This window comes from Ranitomeya variabilis, chromosome 1 (assembly GCF_051348905.1).
Source record: "Ranitomeya variabilis isolate aRanVar5 chromosome 1, aRanVar5.hap1, whole genome shotgun sequence".
In the NCBI taxonomy this organism is placed as follows: domain Eukaryota; kingdom Metazoa; phylum Chordata; class Amphibia; order Anura; family Dendrobatidae; genus Ranitomeya; species Ranitomeya variabilis.
The window spans coordinates 1,122,681,680-1,122,702,582 of record NC_135232.1 but is presented as its reverse complement, the minus strand read 5'-3'; the positions used below and the strand labels follow the sequence as shown (position 1 = coordinate 1,122,702,582).

The 20,903-nt window shown below is 48.2% G+C and overlaps 1 protein-coding gene across 1 annotated transcript in view; it reads right to left on the bottom strand.

The window, feature by feature from the left end:
• Nucleotides 1-20,316, bottom strand: part of LOC143793364 (nicotinamide N-methyltransferase-like) — a 48,491-nt gene extending 28,175 nt beyond the window's left edge. Inside the window, exons 1-2 of the mRNA XM_077280273.1 lie at nt 20,177-20,316; nt 7,933-8,108 (exon numbers count right to left, since the gene is read on the bottom strand). Coding sequence (XP_077136388.1) covers nt 7,933-8,092 — 160 coding nt within the window. The 5' untranslated portion in view covers nt 8,093-8,108; nt 20,177-20,316. The remainder of the gene's footprint in view (nt 1-7,932; nt 8,109-20,176) is intronic.
• Nucleotides 20,317-20,903: the final 587 nt, after the last annotated feature.

Genomic DNA, 20,903 nt, shown 5'->3' with positions numbered 1-20,903 from the left:
AAAAAAAAATGAAATGGCAGATGGTGTGCTCGCTTGTCACAATTTTTTCATTTCCCATATAATTGTTTTTGTTTTTAAATAATAAAAAAATCCCCAAAACCCAGACATTTAACTTTCAAAGTTTACCAACCTGGAATTTCACTGTTTTGTTGAGGGTTTACGTCAGTTCATGTAAAGAACATGCCTATAACTGTGAACATTTGTTTTTCTTTTTATTGTGAAGCAAACAACAAATAGGACAAAATAATTGAAAACTTCAGTGTGCATAACAATTCAGCCCCCTAACGTCAGTACTTTATAGAGCCTCCTTTTGAGGCAATTACAATTTCAAGTCGTTTTGGATAAGTCTGTATGATCTTTCCACATCTTCCCACTGGGATTTTTGCCCATTCCTCAAGGCATGACTGCTCCAGCTCCTTCAAGTTAGGTGGTGTCCTCTGGTGAACAGCAATGTTCAACTCTGACCACAGATTCTCAATTCAATTAAGGTCTGGGCTTTGACTAGGCCACTCCAAAACATTTACACATTTCCCCTGAAACCACTTGAGTGTTGCATTACCAGTGCTTTGGGTCATTGTCTTATTTAAAGGTGAACCTCGGTCCCAGTCTCAAATCACTGACAAATAACTAAAAACTGAACATAGCTTCCAAACATAAAACTGGTGTGTACAGGTTCATACCAAGAATAGCCATCTCTATACATTATTGGGAAGTGAAGAGGAAAAAGGAGACGCAAAAAGAAGGAAAAAAAATAGCTATAGCGTACAGAGAGAAACTTTATTTGTTAGTCAAATCACTGACAGACTGAAACAGATTATACTCAAGAATGTCCCTGTACTGTAATTCACACCATCCATCTTTCCCTTGGCTCGGGCCATTTTCCCTGTACCTGCTGCTTAAAAACATCCTATGGTGGGATGAGCTATGTTGGTTTGGCACCAGATATAGTGTCTGTCTTGGTGGCCAAGAAGTTCAATTTTGGTCTCATCTGACCACAATACCTTCTCCATACATTTTGGGAGTCTTCCACATGTCTTTTGGCAAACTCAAAATAATCCCTACAATTTTTCTGTGTAATTAAGGTTTCCTCTAGACACTCTTCCATAAAAGCCACCTCTATGGAGTGTATGGCTTATTGTGATCATGTGTACATATACTCCAGTCTTTGCTTGGGAACTCTGCAGCTTCTTCTGGGAGTGAGACTGTAAGGGGAAGCATATATGAGGGCCGGTATGTGTCCCCCAGGATGGGTATAGAGACATATTGAACCCGCTGGAGCACATTGTAATTACAGCAGCATCTGTGATTAAAGGCAGAATGTAAGTGAGTGTAGATTTGGTCACAGTGGTTGACCAAGTCAGATTTTAGGAAAACTCAACTTGGGCTTTTATTTTTGGAGTGATTTTGCAGGTTTGGTAGTGGGGTGAATCTCTCCCTCCACTCAGGGTTTTGGTGGGGCACATCTCCACGAAACACATTTAAAATTTCAGTTTTGTCTTGGGTATGTCATTGTTCTGTTTGGAAGCTGCAGAGCAGGAAGCTCGATCTAACCCAGGCCTGTTAAAATTTGAACACTGAGCCTGGAACAACAGAGCTGCTGACGCACCCAAGAGGTATATGGTGGTGCAGTTTGGACACAGACTGTTTGGATGACCCAGCTGCGAACCATGAGGTACTGCTTACCTTGTTTTGTGAGTTTTTCTAGAATAAAGACATTGTATGTTGAACTTTCTTAGGTCTCTGCGTATCTGTTGCACTGTCTGAACATGGCTGCGCCACAAGGGATACCTTTGGCCTCTGTGCTGCCGCTGTGATTAATGCACTCCTTGTCTGGGCTGAGAGTTTTGGTTGCCGGCTGTCTCTTGGCAGGTTTATTGTGGTACCATGGCTTTACATAGCAAAAGAAAGAATAATCGCACTCACTATCCTTAAAACATCTCTTTATTTGGAAAACTTTAAAACATAGAGTTTCAGGGGTGAATGGAATGCTTGCAGGATGACTGTCGTTTCTCACCTTCTGGCACTTCAACAGGTCCTACTGTCATAAGCCCCACATAGCTTCCTATATATATTGGGAGCACTTATATTGCTACATGGTTGTAGAACAACTGTGCCACGGCCAGAGAGAGCCTGGAGGGGCATAGCTAAGTGAACACTCGGTCCTACACTTGAGTCCCTGATGGTGTAATTAGACTTGCACCCAGGTGGATGCCAGGTGCTGCTCCAAGACAAACCCCAGAGCCACAGCAGCTGACCCCCAAGGGGACAGGGATGAAGGACTGGCCCAGTTCTGGTTAAGATGAGAAATGCGGCTGGTAGACAGATTCTGGATCAGGCATGAGCAGGATACGCACAGAAACACAGGACAGCCACATGTACGGGATCACAAGTACAAGGTCACAAGTGCTGATTCAGATGGATCAGGATGAGGACTAGGCACAGGTAGGGCGGGTTCGGTTATAGGCAGAGCATCAGGTGCAGACTGCCGGACAGGGTCAGATAAACTGGGACAAACAGGATCAGATTCAGAGAGTACGGGTACAGTGACCTTACAACTAGGTAGTAGGACACTCGCTGGTTCTAACATTGCTAAGGCACCTCCCATTTGGGGAAGGTGCATTAAATACCTTATGTCTCCCAACCATTAACTGAGGACATGTTTGGAAGAGCGCATGTAGCCCCTTTCAGAAGTATTCTCCCAGCAGACCTGCACGGCATGAACAGGCCTTGGGTGGAGACATAGACTGGGGCATCATGGCAAGGTACGTGAACATGTCGGCGTTCCTGCTGAGAGGGGGAAATGGACATACGCAGAAGCACCATTCCTGTTCTAACACATATAACCTCCTATATACAGTCTGAGACCTCACTGAGCCTCCTATATAAAGCCATACACATATTCATAAATATACAGTGTCAAAAGTAAGTATTTGACACACTGTCGATTTTGCAAGTTTAACCACCTACAAAGAATGGAAAAGTTTAACTTTTATCATAGGTACACTTCAACTATGAAAGACAGAATCTAAAAATAGTGTAGAAAACACCTATTTTCTCCACTATATATATATATATATATATATATATATATATATACAGTGCCTACAAGTTGTATTCAACCCCCTGCAGATTTAGCAGGTTTACACATTTGGAATTAACTTGGCATTGTGACATTTGGACTGTAGATCAGCCTGGAAGTGTGAAATGCACTGCAGCAAAAAAGAATGTTATTTCTTTGTTTTTTTTTTTTTTAAATTGTGAAAAGTCTTTTCAGAGGGTCATTTATTATTCAACCCCTCAACCCACCAGAATTCTGTTTGGTTCCCCTAAACTATTAAGAAGTAGTTCAGGCACAAAGAACAATGAGCTTCACATGTTTGGATTAATTATCTCTTTTTTCAGCCTTTTCTGACTATTTAAGACCCTCCCCAAACTTGTGAACAGCACTCAAACATGGTCAACATGGGAAAGACAAAGGAGCATTCCAAGGCCATCAGAGACAAGATCGTGGAGGGTCACAAGGCTGGCAAGGGGTACAAAACCCTTTCCAAGGAGTTGGGCCTACCTGTCTCCACTGTTGGGAGCATCATCCGGAAGTGGAAGGCTTATGGAACTACTGTTAGCCTTCCACGGCCTGGACAGCCTTTGAAAGTTTCCTCCCATGCCGAGGCCAGGCTTGTCCGAAGAGTCAAGGCTAACCCAAGGACAACAAGGAAGGAGCTCTGGGAAGATCTCATGGCAGTGGGGACATTGGTTTCAGTCAATACCATAAGTAACGTACTCCACCGCAATGGTCTCCGTTCCAGATGAGCCCGTAAGGTACCTTTACTTTCAAAGCGTCATGTCAAGGCTCGTCTACAGTTTGCTCATGATCACTTGGAGGACTCTGAGACTGACTGGTTCAAGGTTCTCTGGTCTGATGAGACCAAGATCGAGATCTTTGGTGCCAACCACACACGTGATGTTTGGAGACTGGATGGCACTGCATACGACCCCAAGAATACCATCCCTACAGTCAAGCATGGTGGTGGCAGCATCATGCTGTGGGGCTGTTTCTCAGCCAAGGGGCCTGGCCATCTGGTCCGCATCCATGGGAAGATGGATAGCACGGCCTACCTGGAGATTTTGGCCAAGAACCTCCGCTCCTCCATCAAGGATCTTAAGATGGGTCGTCATTTCATCTTCCAACAAGACAACGACCCAAAGCACACAGCCAAGAAAACCAAGGCCTGGTTCAAAAGGCAAAAAATCAAGGTGTTGCAGTGGCCTAGTCAGTCTCCTGACCTTAACCCAATTGAAAACTTGTGGAAGGAGCTCAAGATTAAAGTCCACATGAGACACCCAAAGAACCTAGATAACTTGGAGAAGATCTGCATGGAGGAGTGGGCAAAGATAACTCCAGAGACCTGTGCCGGCCTGATCAGGTCTTATAAAAGACGATTATTAGCTGTAATTGCAAACAAAGGTTATTCCACAAAATATTAAACCTAGGGGTTGAATAATAATTGACCCACACTTTTATGTTTAAAATTTATAAAAATTTAACTGAGCAACAAAACTTTTTGGTTTGTAAGATTTATGCATCTGTTAATAAATCCTGCTCTTGTTTGAAGTTTGAAGGCTCTAACTTATTTGCATCTTATTAAAGCTGCTAAATCTGCAGGGGGTTGAATACTACTTGTAGGCACTGTATATATATATATATATATATATATATATATATATATATATATATATATATATATATATATATATAATATAACGCTGGGACCATCACTCTGTCCGAAGCCTTTATAGACTGCGCATGCACAAGCGCCGGCGCAGTCTGGACCCCACAGAGTGACGCTCCCAGGAGATCGCGGTATGCGTAAGCACTGAACGCACACCGTGATCTCCAACGGAGAAGCAGGGATGAGCCACGGAGCCAGGAGGGTGAGTATATTTACCTGTCCTCCGTTCCACCGCGGCACGAGCCTCCGTCCTCCACATCCTCTGCCTGAGACATTCAGTTCAGAGGGCACGATGACGCGCTTAATGCGCGCCGCCCTCTGACTGAACAGTCACAGCCAGAGGACAGGACCCGGAAGATGGAGCCGCGCACAGCAGTGGAACGGGGGGACAGGTAAATATAGCAAGTGCCGGGAACCTGAGCTAGCGGCGACTCCGGCACCTGACCCCCACAGCGCGCCGGTGTCCCCGCCTGCTCAGGCCCCCAGCACAGCCACGCACAGCCGCCCGCACTCACCAGAGCCACGCACAGCCGCCCGCACTCACCAGAGCCACGCACAGCCGCCTGCACTCACCAGAGCCACGCACAGCCGCCCGCACTCACCAGAGCCACGCACAGCCGCCCGCACTCACCAGAGCCACGCACAGCCTCCCGCACTCACCAGAGCCACGCACAGCCTCCCGCACTCACCAGAGCCACGCACAGCTGCCCGCACTCCGCACAGCCGCCCGCACTCAGCACAGCCACGCACAGCCGCCCGCACTCAGCACAGCCACGCACAGCCGCCCGCACTCAGCACAGCCACGCACAGCCGCCCGCACTCAGCACAGCCACGCACAGCCTCCCGCACTCAGCACAGCCACGCACAGCCGCCCGCACTCACCACCACCACGCACAGCCGCCCGCACTCACCAGAGTCACGCACAGCCGCCCGCACTCACCAGAGCCACGCACAGCCGCCCGCACTCAGCACAGCCACGCACAGCCGCCCACACTCAGCACAGCCACGCACAGCCGCGCGCACTCAGCACTGCCACGCACAGCCTCCTGCACTCAGCACAGCCACGCACAGCCGCCCGCACTCAGCACAGCCACGCACAGCTGCCCGCACTCAGCACAGCCACGCACAGCCGCCCGCACTCAGCACAGCCACGCACAGCCGCCCGCACTCACCAGAGCCACGCACAGCCGCCCGCACTCACCAGAGCCACGCACAGCCGCCCGCACTCACCAGAGCCACGCACAGCCGCCCGCACTCACCACCACCACGCACAGCCGCCCGCACTCACCAGAGCCACGCACAGCCGCCCGCACTCACCAGAGCCACGCACAGCCGCCCGCACTCACCAGAGCCACGCACAGCCGCCCGAACTCACCAGAGCCACGCACAGCCGCCCGCACTCAGCACAGCCGCCCACACTCAGCAGAGCCACGCACAGCCGCCTGCACTCACCAGACCCACGCACAGCCGCCCGCACCCAGCACAGCCGCCCACACTCAGCAGAGCCACGCACAGCCGCCCGCACTCATCAGAGCCACGCACAGCCGCCCACACTCAGCACAGCCACGCACAGCCGCCCGCACTCAGCACAGCCACGCACAGCCGCCCGCACTCAGCACAGCCACACACAGCCGCCCGCATTCAGCACAGCCGCCAGCACTCAGCACAGCCCCGCACAGCCGCCCGCACTCAGCACAGCCACGCACAGCCGCCCGCACTCAGCACAGCCACGCACAGCCGCCCACACTCAGCACAGCCACGCACAGCCGCCCGCACTCAGCACAGCCACGCACAGCCGCCTGCACTCAGCACAGCCATGCACAGCCGCCCGCACTCAGCACCGCCACCCACAGCCGCCCGCACTCAGCACCGCCACGCACAGCCGCCCGCACTCGGCACCGCCACACACAGCCGCCTGCACTCAGCACCGCCACGCACAGCCGCCCGCACTCACCAGAGCCACGCACAGCCGCCCGTACTCACCAGAGCCACGCACAGCCGCCCGCACTCAGCACAGCCACGCACAGCCGCCCACACTCAGCACAGCCGCCCGCACTCAGCACAGCTGCACTCAGGCAGTAGAGCCGGAGAGAGAAAGATGGGAGCAACATATGGCAGAATGGAAACAGGAACAGGCAGAATGGGGAAGCGGGATGGGAGCAGCACATGACAGAATGATTGCGCACGATGGGAGCAGCACATGACAGGATGGGGGTGCAGGATGGGAGCATATGACAGGATGGGGCGCAGGATGGGAGCACATGACAGGATGGGAGCAGCACATGACAGAATGGGGGCACACACATGACAGGATGGGGGTGTAGGATGGAGCAGCATATGACAGGATGGGGGCGCAGGATGGGAGCACATGACAGGATGGGGACCCAGGATGGAGCAGCACATGACAGGATGGGGGCGCAGGATGGAGGAGCACATGACAGGATGGGGGCGCAGGATGGAGCAGCACATGACAGGATGGGGACGCAGGATGGAGCAGCACAAGACAGGATGGGGGCGCAGGATGGAGCAGCACATGACAGGATGGGGCTGCAGGATGGAGCAGCACATGACAGGATGGGAGAGCAAGATGGGAGCAGCACATACCAGGATGGTGACCATATACCAATATAAATGCTCGCCACCCGGGCGTAGAACGGGTTCAATAGCTAATATATATATATATATATATATATATATATTTATTTAAAATACACATACAGGAAAAACCGGAGCAACACATACTCAGCGTGATTTTGTTCCTCTGGCACTCAGCTCCCTCAGGGATCTATTTCTTCTTGTGGCCGACACGCACATGCTGGCACAATGACGTCATTGTGTCAGCAGCTCACAGAAAATGCGCCTGAAGCTGCGCTTCTATTCTGTATTGCCGGCAGTGGGGCTTCAGGAAAACTCTCTGCCTGGGGAATAGAGCCGCATACATAACATTGTACTGACGGCACTCTTTCCATGTGCACCCCACCCCCCAGAGTCTCGGGCCCCAGGCGGTAGCCTAGATTTTCTTCATTATATCCATTTCTATGGTGAGGTCACCATAAGGTCACCACTAACATTGTGTTGGCATTAAAGAGGTTGAAAGGGTTTAAAGGGCAATTAGAGTGCCTACAGCTCAAATATTTTGGGAAAAAAGTTGATCACCTCTATTAAATACATTTCTATGTGAGATACTGTTTTCTTCACATACCTGATTTAAATGCTTTATAGAAACATCTCTGCATGTTAATCGTAGACTCCTTAAACATAGAGAATGGAACATGTTGAGAGAAGTATTCTTCCAGGAAAACCTTGGGATTGATCTCATATTTAGGATAATACAGCGTCAGGCAAGGATCCATTGTAGTCATCTTTGTTTTAGATTTTCTAGAACAAAATGTGTATTACTATTACATTATGGCTTTCCTATGATAAATACTCAATTTTTGTAGATTTTTATGTAGGGCTTGTGAAGAATTGCAGATGAGGCTGAACTGAGTTTGGCGCCGGGCATCACATGAAGTGGAGCCGGCATGGGAGGTGAGTATAGGCTTTATTATTACCATTTAGTTTAAGAAAGGGTTGACCTAGCAGTGCACAACACTTTTACCAAGCGTTGCACTCCACCTGACATCATCGGGCATTGTTAATGGAAGACTGGCGATAGAAAAGTCAATTTGAGGAGCGGAGGTTAAGGTAAGACTTTATTTCACCCCGGCGTGGCCTTCTATGCATTTGAAAAGGGGCAGTCAGCCACTTTCCATTTTACTGGAGTTGTCTGAATCAGTTTGCAAATATAATTCAGATTCTGGTAACTTTTTTTTGCAAAATTCAAGGCAAATTCGATTCACCCTCTCTAGTTATCTGTGTTACCATCACTATGTATAGTGTAAGTAGAATGTTTTAACATTTTTAAATCCTTGTAAGAGAAAGTTTTACATTTCAATAATTTAATAAGGTTTTTATAAGCATTATAGATAGTATATATTTTTTGTAATGTTTTAAAAGAGCATTTTGTGGCATTTTTCGAACTCAGATAAAGAACCCTATAAATGCATTAATCAGTAGATTTTATGTAATTTTTCAGCTTGAGCTGTGTTCAATGTTGGCACAAGATCCACCAGTGACTATAGATGATACATACAGCTCACCTCCCTCCTCCTTCTTCCCCCTCCCTGCGTTATTACCTCTGCACATGCCCACCGAATGATTTTTAGACTGTGACAGACTTACCGTAAATTCATTTTCTTAAGTTTTCACCTACTTTTATATCAGAAAAGTATTAACCTCTAAAAGGTAAAAATTAGAGATGAGCGAATATACTCGTTACTCGAGATTTCTCGAGCATGCTTGGGTGTCCTCCGAGTATTTTTTAGTGCTCTGAGATTTAGTTTTTCTTGCCGCAGCTGAATGATTTACATCTGTTAGCATAAGTACATGTGGAGATTCCCTAGCAACCAGGCAACCCCCACATGTACTTATGCTGGCTAAGAGATGTAAATCATTCAGCTGTGGCGATGAAAACTAAATCTCCGAGTACTTTCAAATACTCGAAGGACACCCGAACGTGCTCAGGAAATCTCGAGTAACAAGTATATTTGCTCATCACTAGTAAAAATATTTTTTTTCTGGCTCACATTATCTATTCTATTATGACTATTCAATTCATAGTGAAATTTTATTTAAAATGTTCTTGTTTTATATGAGTCTAGTTGTACTATCTTTCAGTGTAACTTGGAGAATAAAAATGCTAAAACATCATTATTGATTTTTTACTATATATATCTATATATATATATATATATATATATATATATATATATATATATATGTATATATATATATATATATATATATATATATATGTACAAAGTATATGAAATAAGGTTATCACTAGTGTTGAGCATTCCGATACCGCAAGTATCGGGTATCGGCCGATATTTGCTGTATCGGAATTCCGATACCGAGTTCCGATATTTATGTGATATCGGAAATCGGAATCGGAAGTTCCCAGTGTATGGTTCCCAGGGTCTGGAGGAGAGGAGACTCTCCTTCTGGCCCTGGGATCCATATTCATTTAAAAAATAAAGAATAAAAATAAAAAATATGGATATACTCACCCCTCCGGCGGACCCTGGACCTTAGTGGTGTAACCGGCAGCCTCCGTTCCTAAGAATGTAGTGAGTGTAGGACCTGCGATGACGTCGCAGCTTGTCACGTGAGAGGTCACATGAGTGGTCACGCAACCAATCACAAGCCGCGACATCATTGAAGGTCCTTCACTCTGCATTCTTAGGAACGGAGGCTGCCGGTTACATCGCTAAGGTCCGGGGTCCGCCGGAGGGGTGAGTATATCCATATTTTTTATTTTTATTCTTTATTTTTTACATGAATATGGATCCCAGGGCCTGAAGGAAAGTTTCCTACTATTACTTAAAAAACCTCCCTTGACCAAAATTGTGCCGCTAATTATAGACCTGTCTCTAATCTTCCCTTCATCTCTAAACTCCTCGAACACCTGGTCCACTCCCGTCTTACCCGCTATCTCTCAGATAACTCTCTTCTCGACCCTCTTCAATCTGGCTTCCGCTCTTTACACTCTACTGAAACTGCCCTCACTAAAGTCTCTAATGACCTACTAACAGCTAAATCTAATGGTCACTACTCCATGCTAATTCTCTTGGATCTCTCCACAGCATTCGACACTGTGGATCATCAGCTCCTCCTCACTATGCTCCGCTCTATCGGCCTCAAGGACACCGTTCTCTCCTGGTTCTCCTCCTATCTCTCTGACCGATCCTTTACTGTATGTTTTGCTGGTTCCTCCTCCTCTCCCCTTCCCCTTACTGTTGGGGTTCCTCAAGGATCAGTCCTAGGCCCCCTCCTCTTCTCCTCTTCTCCTTGTATACTGCCCCTGTTGGACAAACAATCAGTAGATTTGGGTTCCAGTACCATCTCTATCCTGACGACACACAATTATACACCTCTTCTCCTGCTTTCACGCCGCCCTTAATAATAATAATAATAATCTTTATTTTTATATAGCGCTAACATATTACGCAGCGCTTTACAGTTTGCACACATTATCGTCGCTGTCCCCGTTGGGGCTCACAATCTAAATTCCCTATCAGTATGTCTTTGGAATGTGGGAGGAAACCGGAGTACCCGGAGGAAACCCACGCAAACACGGAGAGAACATACAAACTCTTTGCAGATGTTGTCCTTAGTGGGGCTTGAACCCAGGACTCCAGCGCTGCAAGGCTGCTGTGCTATCCACTGCGCCACCGTGCTACTCTTCTTAGAAAACACCAGTGATTGTCTTACTGCTGTATCTAACATCATGTCCTCCCTCTATCTGAAACTGAACCTGTCACAAACTGAACTCCTCATGTTCTCTCCCTCTACTAACCTACCTTTGCCTGACATTGCCATCTCCATGTGCGGTTCCACCATTACTCCAAAGCAACATGCCCGCTGCCTTGGGGTCATCCTTGATTCCGAGCTTTCATTCACCCCCCACATCCGATCACTGGCTCGCTCTTCCTATCTGCATCTCAAAAACATTTCTAGAATTCGCCCTTTTCTTACTTTCGACTCTGCAAAAACTCTTACTGTCTCACTTATTCATTCTCGTCTGGACTATTGTAACTCTCTACTAATCGGCCTCCCTCTTACCAAACTCTCCCCACTCCAATCTGTCCTGAATGCTGCTGCCAGGATCATATTCCTCACCAACCGTTACACCGATGCCTCTACCTTGTGCCAGTCATTACACTGGCTACCCATCCACTCCAGAATCCAGTACAAAACTACTACCCTCATCCACAAAGCACTCCATGGCTCATCACCACCCTACATCTCCTCTCTGGTCTCAGTCTACCACCCTACCCGTGCCCTCCGCTCCGCTAATGACCTCAGGTTAGCATCCTCAATAATCAGAACCTCCCATTCCCGTCTCCAAGACTTTACACGTGCTGCGCCGATCCTTTGGAATGCACTACCTAGGTTAATACGATTAATCCCCAATCCCCACAGTTTTAAGCGTGCCCTAAAAACGCATTTGTTCAGACTGGCCTACCGCCTCAACGCATTAACCTAACTATCCCTGTGTGGAATAAAAAAAATAAATAAATAAATAAATAAATAAAAATAAACATAATCAGGTTCCTCTTATCATGTTCTCATACACTTTATGCAGTTATTAGCCCTCTGTGTCTGTACTGCTACATACTTAGGCTGTAAACTGGTTCATGCAGCTTTACATGAACACCCGAGCCTTACACTATGGCTGGTCCAAATAACTAAAGCAATTGTTACCATCCACCTCTCGTGTCTCCCCTTTTCCTCATAGTTTGTAAGCTTGCGAGCAGGGCCCTCATTCCTCCTGGTATCTGTTTTGAACTGTGATTTCTGTTATGCTGTAATGTCTATTGTCTGTACAAGTCCCCTCTATAAGTTGTAAAGCGCTGCGGAATATGTTGGCGCTATATAAATAAAAATTATTATTATTATTATTATTAGAGGCAAATGTTGGCTGTGTCACATAGTCAACATCTGTCTTATATGAGGCAGGCTCAGCTCCTGAGCCTGCATTAAAGATGGGGACTCGACATTGGACGAAGCCCCATAGTTTACACAAGCAAAATAAACTGTACAGGTGGCCGGTAACCTTGACAATAAATAATATACTATGAAATAAATAATCAAGCAAAGGATTTTTAATAAGGGATAAATTGCAAAGTTGCTTGTTTCTACAATCACTTTACAATTGTCCCCATTAATACCAGATGAGACTGCCTCGTTATTGGTTTAAAAGTGATGGATTTACAAGAATTTTTATACATTGTTTAAAGCTTGTAACTTTTGGGGATTTTTTCTCAATCATTTCCATTGCATTGTCAATTTTATCCACATAATGTAAGTAAAACTTTGCAAAAGACAAAGCAAGACTGAGACAAGACAGACATACGGAAATCCACCTGTTACCTGTTCTCTGCAGAAAGAAAAACGTACAGTGAAGAAAATAATTATTTGATCCCTTGCTGACTTTGTAAGTTTACCCACGGACAAAGACATGAACAGTCTATAATTTTAAGGGTAGGTTAATTTTTAACGTTGAGAGATAGAATATCAAAAATAAAATCCAGAAAATCACACTGTATAAATTATATAAATTTATTTGCATTTTGCAGTGAGAAATAAGTATTTGATCCCCTACCAACCATTAAGAGTTCTGGCTCGTTACCTGCATTATAGACAGCTATCTTACATAGTCACCTTTATAAATGACTCCTGTCCACAAACTCAATTAATCAGTCAGACTCTAACCTCTACAACATGGGCAAGAGCAAAGAGCTTTATAAGGATGTCAGGGACAAGATCATAGACCTGCACAAAGCTGGAATGGGCTACAAAACCATAAGTAAGACGCTGGGTGAGAGGGAGACAACTGTTGGTGCAATAGAAAGAAAATGGAAGAAATACAAAATGACTGTCAATCGACATTGATCTGGGGCTCCATAGAGTATCTCATCTTGTGGGGTATCCTTGATCATGAGGAAGGTGAGAGATAAGCCTAAAACTACACGGGGGGAACTTGCTAATGATCTCAAGGCAGCTGGGAACACTGTCACCAAGAAAACCATTGCTAACACATTGCAGTGTAAAGGTTTAAAATCCTGCAGTGCCTGCAAAATCCCCCTCTTCAAGAAGGCACATGTGCAGGCCGTCTGGAGTTTGGCAATCAACACCTGGATGATTATGTGAGTGATTGGGAGAAGGTGCTGTGGTCAGATGAGACAAAAATTGAGGTATTTGGCATTAACTCAACTCGCCGTGTTTGGAGGAAGAGAAATGCTGCATGTGAACCAAATAACATCGTCCTCACTATCAAACATGGAGGAGTAAACATTATGTTTTGAAGGTTTTTCTCTGCTAAGGGCACAGGACTACTTCACCACATCAATGGGAGAATGGATGGAGCCATGTACTGTATGATCCTGAGTGACAACCTCCTTCCCTCTGCCAGGCCATTAAAAATGGGTCATGGCTGGGTCTTCTAGCAAGACAATGACCCAAAACATACAGCCAAGGCAACAATGGAGTGGCTCAAAAAGAAGCACATTAAGGGCAAGGAGTTGCCTAGCCAGTCTCCAGACCTTAATCCCATAGAAAACTTATTGAAGTAGTTGAAGCTCCGAGTTGCCAAGCAAAAGCCTCAAATTTTTAATGATTTAGAGATAATCTGCAAAGAGGAGTGGACCAAAATTCCTCCTGACATGTGTGCAAACCTCATCATCCACTACAAAAACATCTGACTGCTGTGCTTGCCAATAAGGGTTTTGCCACCAAGTATTAAGTCTGGTTTGCCCGGGTGATCACATACTTATTTCTCACTGCAAAATGCAAATAAATTTATATCATTTATACAATGTGATTTTCTGGATTTTATTTTTGATATTCTATCTCTCAATGTTAAAAATTAACCTACCCTTAAAATTATAGACTATTCATGTCATTTTCAGTGGGCGAACTTATAAAATCAGCAAGCGATGAAATAGTTATCTCCTTCACTGTATATGATGAGTATACGGCTGTTATACTTGTGATTGAGGTCACACATCTATATATATGAGAGGCATCGTGATTACTCGCTAATCCCGCCCCCTGCACAGCAGCTCTACCCCCCACCACATCACCACACATAATCCTGCCCCCAACCCCATTACCACACACAATCCCGCCCACCACAAATCCCGCCCCCCCCACCACATCAACACACATAATCTCGTCCCCACACCACATCACCACACATAATCCTGCCCCTTCAACACATCACCACACATAATCCCCCACCACATCACCACACATAATCCCACCCTCCCAACACATCACCACACATAATCCCGCCCCCCACATCACCACACATAATCCTGCCCCCAGCACATTACCACACATAATCCTGCCCCCCACCACATTACCACAGATAATCCGGCCCCCCACCACATTACCACACATAGTCCCGCCCCCACCACATCACCACACATAATCCAGCCCCCCACCACATTACCACACATAATCCCGCCCCACCACGTCACCACACATAATCCAGCCCTCCCACCACAATACCAAACATAATACCACCCCCCACCACATCACCACACATAATCCCGCCCGCCCCCCACCACATTACCACACATAATCCCGCCCCCACCAAAATACCGCACATAATCCCGCCCCCACTACATTACCACACATAATCCGCCCCCACCATATCACAACACATAATCCCGCCCCCCAACCACATTACCAAACATAATCCCGCCCACCCACCTCATCACCCCACCTAATCCCGCCTCCCACCACATCACCACACATAATCCCGCCCTCACCTCATTACCTCACATAATCCCGCCACCCACCCCATCACCACACATAATCCCGCCCCCCACCCCATCACCACACATAATCCCGCCCCCCCACATCACCACACATAATCCCGCCACCCCACCACATTACTACACATAATCCCGCCCCCCCATTCCATCACCACACATAATCCTGCCCCCCCACCCCATTACCACATATAATCCCGCCCCCCCACATCACCACACATAATCCTGTCCCCCCAACCCATTACCACACATAGTGCTGCCCCCCCACATCACCACACATAATCCCGCCCCCCACCACATTACCACAGATAATCCTGCCCCCCACCACATTACCACACATAATCCCGCCATCACCACACATAATCCAGCCCTCCCACCACATTACCACACATAATACCACCCCCCACCACATCACCACACATAATCCTGCCCATCCCCCACCACATTATCACACATAATCCCGCCCCCCCACCACATTACTGCACATAATCCCGCCCCCCACCACATTAATGCACATAATCCCGCCCCCCCACCACATTACCGCACATAATCCCGCCCCCCACTACATTACCACACATAATCCCACCCCCCCACCACATCACCACACAATCCCGCCCACCCACCACACACATCACCACACATAATAATATCACCACACATAATCCCGCCCCCCACCCCATCATCACACATAATCCCGCCCCCCACCCCATCACCACACATAATCCCGCCCCCACACCCCATTACCACACATAATCCCACCCCCCCACCCCATTACCACACATAATCCCGCCCCCTCACCCTATTACCACACATAATACCGCCCCCCCACATCACCACACATAATCCCGCCACGCCACCACATTACTACACATAATCCCGCCACGCCACCACATTACTACACATAATCCCGCCCCCCCACCGCATTACCACACATAATCCCGCCCCCCACCACATTACCACACATAATCCCGCCCCCACCACGTCACCACACATAATCCGGCCCCCCCACCACATCACCACACATAATCCCGCCCGCCCACCACACACATCACCACACATAATCCTGCCCCCCACCCCATTACCACACATAATAATATCACCACACATAATCCCACCCCCCCACCCCATCACCACACATAATCCCGCCCCCCCACCCCATCACCACACATAATCCCGCCTCCCCACCCCATCACCACACATAATCCCGCCCCCCACTCCATCAATACACATAATCCCGCCCCCCACCCCATCACCACACATAATCCCGCCCCCCACCCCATCACCACACATAATCCCGCCCCCCCACCCCATCACCACACATAATCCCGCCCCCCCACCCCATCACCACACATAATTCCGCCCCCCCACCCCATCACCACACATAATCCCGCCCACTACATCACCAAACATAATCCCGCCCCCACCATATCAATACACATAATCCCGCCCCCCACCCCATCAATACACATAATCCCGCCCCCCACCCCATCAATACACATAATCCCGCCCCACCCCTCAATACACATAATCCCGCCCCCCACCCCATCACTACACATAATCCCGCCCCCCACCCCATCACCACACATAATCCCGCTCCCCCACCCCATCACCACACATAATCCCGCTCCCCCACCCCATCACCACACATAATCCCGCCCCCACCCCATCACCACACATAATCCCGCCCCCCACCACATTACCACAGATAATCCTGCCCCCCACCACATTACCACACATAATCCCACCATCACCACACATAATCCAGCCCTCCCACCACATTACCACACATAATACCACCCCCCACCACATCACCACACATAATCCTGCCCATCCCCCACCACATTATCACACATAATCCCGCCCCCCACCACATTACTGCACATAATCCCGCCCCCCCACCATATTAATGCACATAATCCCGCCCCCCCACCACATTACCGCACATAATCCCGCCCTCCACTACATTACCACACATAATCCTGCCCGCCCACCACATCACCACACATAATCCCTCCTCCCACCGCATCACCACACATAATCCCGCCCCATCACCCCATTACCACACATAATCCTGCCCGCCCACCCCATTACCACACATAATCCCGCCCCCCACTCCATTACTACACATAATCCCGCCCCCACCTCATTACCACAGATATTCTCGCCCCATCACATAATTCCACCCCCCACCACATTACCACACTTAATCCCGCCCCCCACCACATTACCACACATAATCCCGCCCCCCACCACATTTCTACAGATAATCCCACCCCCCACCACATTACCACACATGATCCAGCCCTCCCACCACATTACCACACATAATCCCGCCCCCCACCACATCACCACACATAATGCAGGCTCCCACCACATTACCACACATAACCCCACCCCCCACCACATTACCAAACAAAATCCCGCCCACCCACCACATCACCACACATAATCCCGCCCGCCTACCACATCACCACACATAATCCCGCCTCCCACCACATGACCACACATAATCCCGCCCCCACCACATCACCACACATAATCCCGCCCCCAACACATCACCACACATAATCCCGCCCCCCACCCCATCACCACACATAATCCCGCCCCCCACCCCATTACCACACATAATCCGGCCCCCCCACCCCATTACCACACATAATCCCGTCTCCCCACCACATTACCACACATAATCCCGCCTCCCACCACATTACCACACATAATCCCGCCCCCCACCATATTACCACACATAATCCCATCCCCCACCACATTACCACACATAATCCCGCACCCCACCACATTACTACAGATAATCCCACCCCCCACCACATTACCACACATAATCCTGCCACCCACCACATTACCACAGATAATCCCACCCCCACCACATAACCCACCCCCCACCACATTACCACACATAATCCTGCCCCCACTACATTACACATAATCCCGCCCCCCCACCACATTACACACATAATCCTGCCCCCCACCACATTACTACAGATAATCCCACCCCCCATTACATTACCACACATGATCCAGCCCTCCCACCACATTACCACACATAATTCCGCCCCCCACCTCATCACCACACATAATCTAGGCCCCCACCACATTACCAAACATAACCCCACCCCCCCACCACATTACCAAACATAATCCCACCCACCCATCACATCACCACACATAATCCCGCCCGCCCACCACATCCCCACACATAATCCTGCCTCCCACCACATCACCACACATAATCCCGCGCCCCCAACACATCACCACACATAATCCTGCCCCCACCACATCACCACACATAATCCCGCCCCCCACCACATTACTACAGATAATCCTGCCCCCCACCACATTACCACACATAATCCCGCCCCCCACCACATTACCACAGATAATCCCGCCCCCCACCACATAATCCCACCCCCCACCACATCACAACACTTAATTACCCCACCCACCACATCACCACACATAATCCTGCCTCCCACCACATCACCACACATTATCCCGTGCCGACAACACATCACCACACATAATCTCGCCCCCCCACCATATCACCACACATAATCCCGCCCCCCACCACATAACCACACATAATCCCGCCCCCAACACATCACACACAATCCCACCCTCCCACCAAATCACCACATTGCCACAGATAATACCGCCCCCCACCACATAATCCCACCCCCCACCACATCACAACACTTAATTCCCCCCGCCCACCACATCACCACACATAATCCTGCCTCCCACCACATCACCACACATTATCCCGTGCCGACAACACATCACCACACATAATCTCGCCCCCCCACCACATTACCACACATAATCCCGCCCCCCACCACATTACCACACATAATCCCGCCCACCCACCACATCACCACACATAATCCTGCCTCCCACCACATCACCACACATAATCCCGCCCCCCCCACCCCATCACCACACATAATCCCGCCCACCCTCCACATCACCACACATAATCCTGCCTCCCACCACATCACCACACATAATCCCGCCCCCCCACCCCATCACCACACATAATCCCGCCCCCCCACCCCATCACCACACATAATCCCGCCCCCCCACCCCATTACCACACATAATCCCACTCCCCCACCCCATTACCACACATAATCCCGTCCCCCCACCACATTACCACACATAATCCCGCCTCCCACCACATTACCACACATAATCCCATCCCCCCACCACATTACCACACATAATCCCGCACCCCACCACATTACTACAGATAATCCCACCCCCACCACATTACCACACATAATCCTGCCCCCCACCACATTACCACAGATAATCCCACCCCCACCACATAATCCCGCCTCCCACCACATTACCACACATAATCCCATCTCCCCACCACATTACCACACATAATCCCGCACCCCACCACATTACTACAGATAATCCCACCCCCCACCACATTACCACAGATAATCCCACCCCCACCACATAATCCCACCCCCACCACATTACCACACATAATCCCGCCCCCCACCACATTACACATAATCCCATCCCCCACCACAATACCACACATAATCCCGCCCCCCAACACATCACACACAATCCCACCCTCCCACCAAATCACCACATGGAGAATACAATGAGATTAGAAAAACAGAACTAGAAATAAGCAAATAGAGTAATAATACACAAAAAAGCCATTAATACAAAATAATGAACAAATACATACAAAATAATTAAAGGGAATCTGTCATCAGGATTTCACACCCCAAACTATTTATCAAAGACTAATCCAACAATACTTTTTCACCGCCAGTCCATTCATCTGTTACTGAGAAATTAGCGTTTGAATGAAGAATGCTGGGAATAGATCTGGAGTGACAGAGGCCTCCAATCTACAGAGGCATTTACATATCAATTCAAATGCTAATTCAGTAATGGAGGAATGAACTGGCCATGGAAAGGCATTGCTGGACTCGTCTTTGAAAGAGAACATGCAAATATGAATAGTTTCTAGGGTGAAATCCTGCCAAGAGATTCCCTTTATCATATGTATGTCATTACCGGAGTGGCTGTCCGATCTCAGAAGATGGCTCCTGACAAATCTTGCTTCATAAGCAAAAGAGCAGCAACTGAACTCCTCCAAGAAACTAACGGATTATATACAGGGAGAAGTTGAAGGCAGTGATGTGTTATTTGGCGAGCAATCAAACATGGGGCGTCAGTGATACAAGTTATTAATGAGACCGATCAGAATGGTATGTAGAAGACAGGACACTGCCTGCCTGACTGCCTGTCCTATTCTTACTGTAGATGCCAGGAGCAGATCAGTGATATGGACAGAAAATGATGTCTAAGCAGCTTTTCTTTTAATAGCTTTAAACAAGTAACCTTGACTTCAGGTGAAATTTTTCAAGCAATTTTGAAGTGTAATATCATGGGAGATCTTACATTTTGTATAGCGGTACACACCTGAGAAGCCTGAACTGACCCTTCTAGGGAATGACCCCTCTGCTATTTCACATCAGAAGATGAAAAACAAAGATCCCACAAATGTACTGAAACAAAACTGCACCAGTTCCCACGCTTTATAACTGTTTTCCTCTTTCAGAAAATCTTGGTCCTTGGCCATAATTTATTATAAAAAAAAAGCAAACCGCGCTTTACTCACCATTCCCTGGTTCACAGTTGAGTCCGCTGGTCCCAGTGTCTGGTACTGACTGCAGCACTAAAACTAATCAGTGAGCTCAGCAGCTTTACTAGTGTAGACTGAACGCCCTGCTCAGAACCA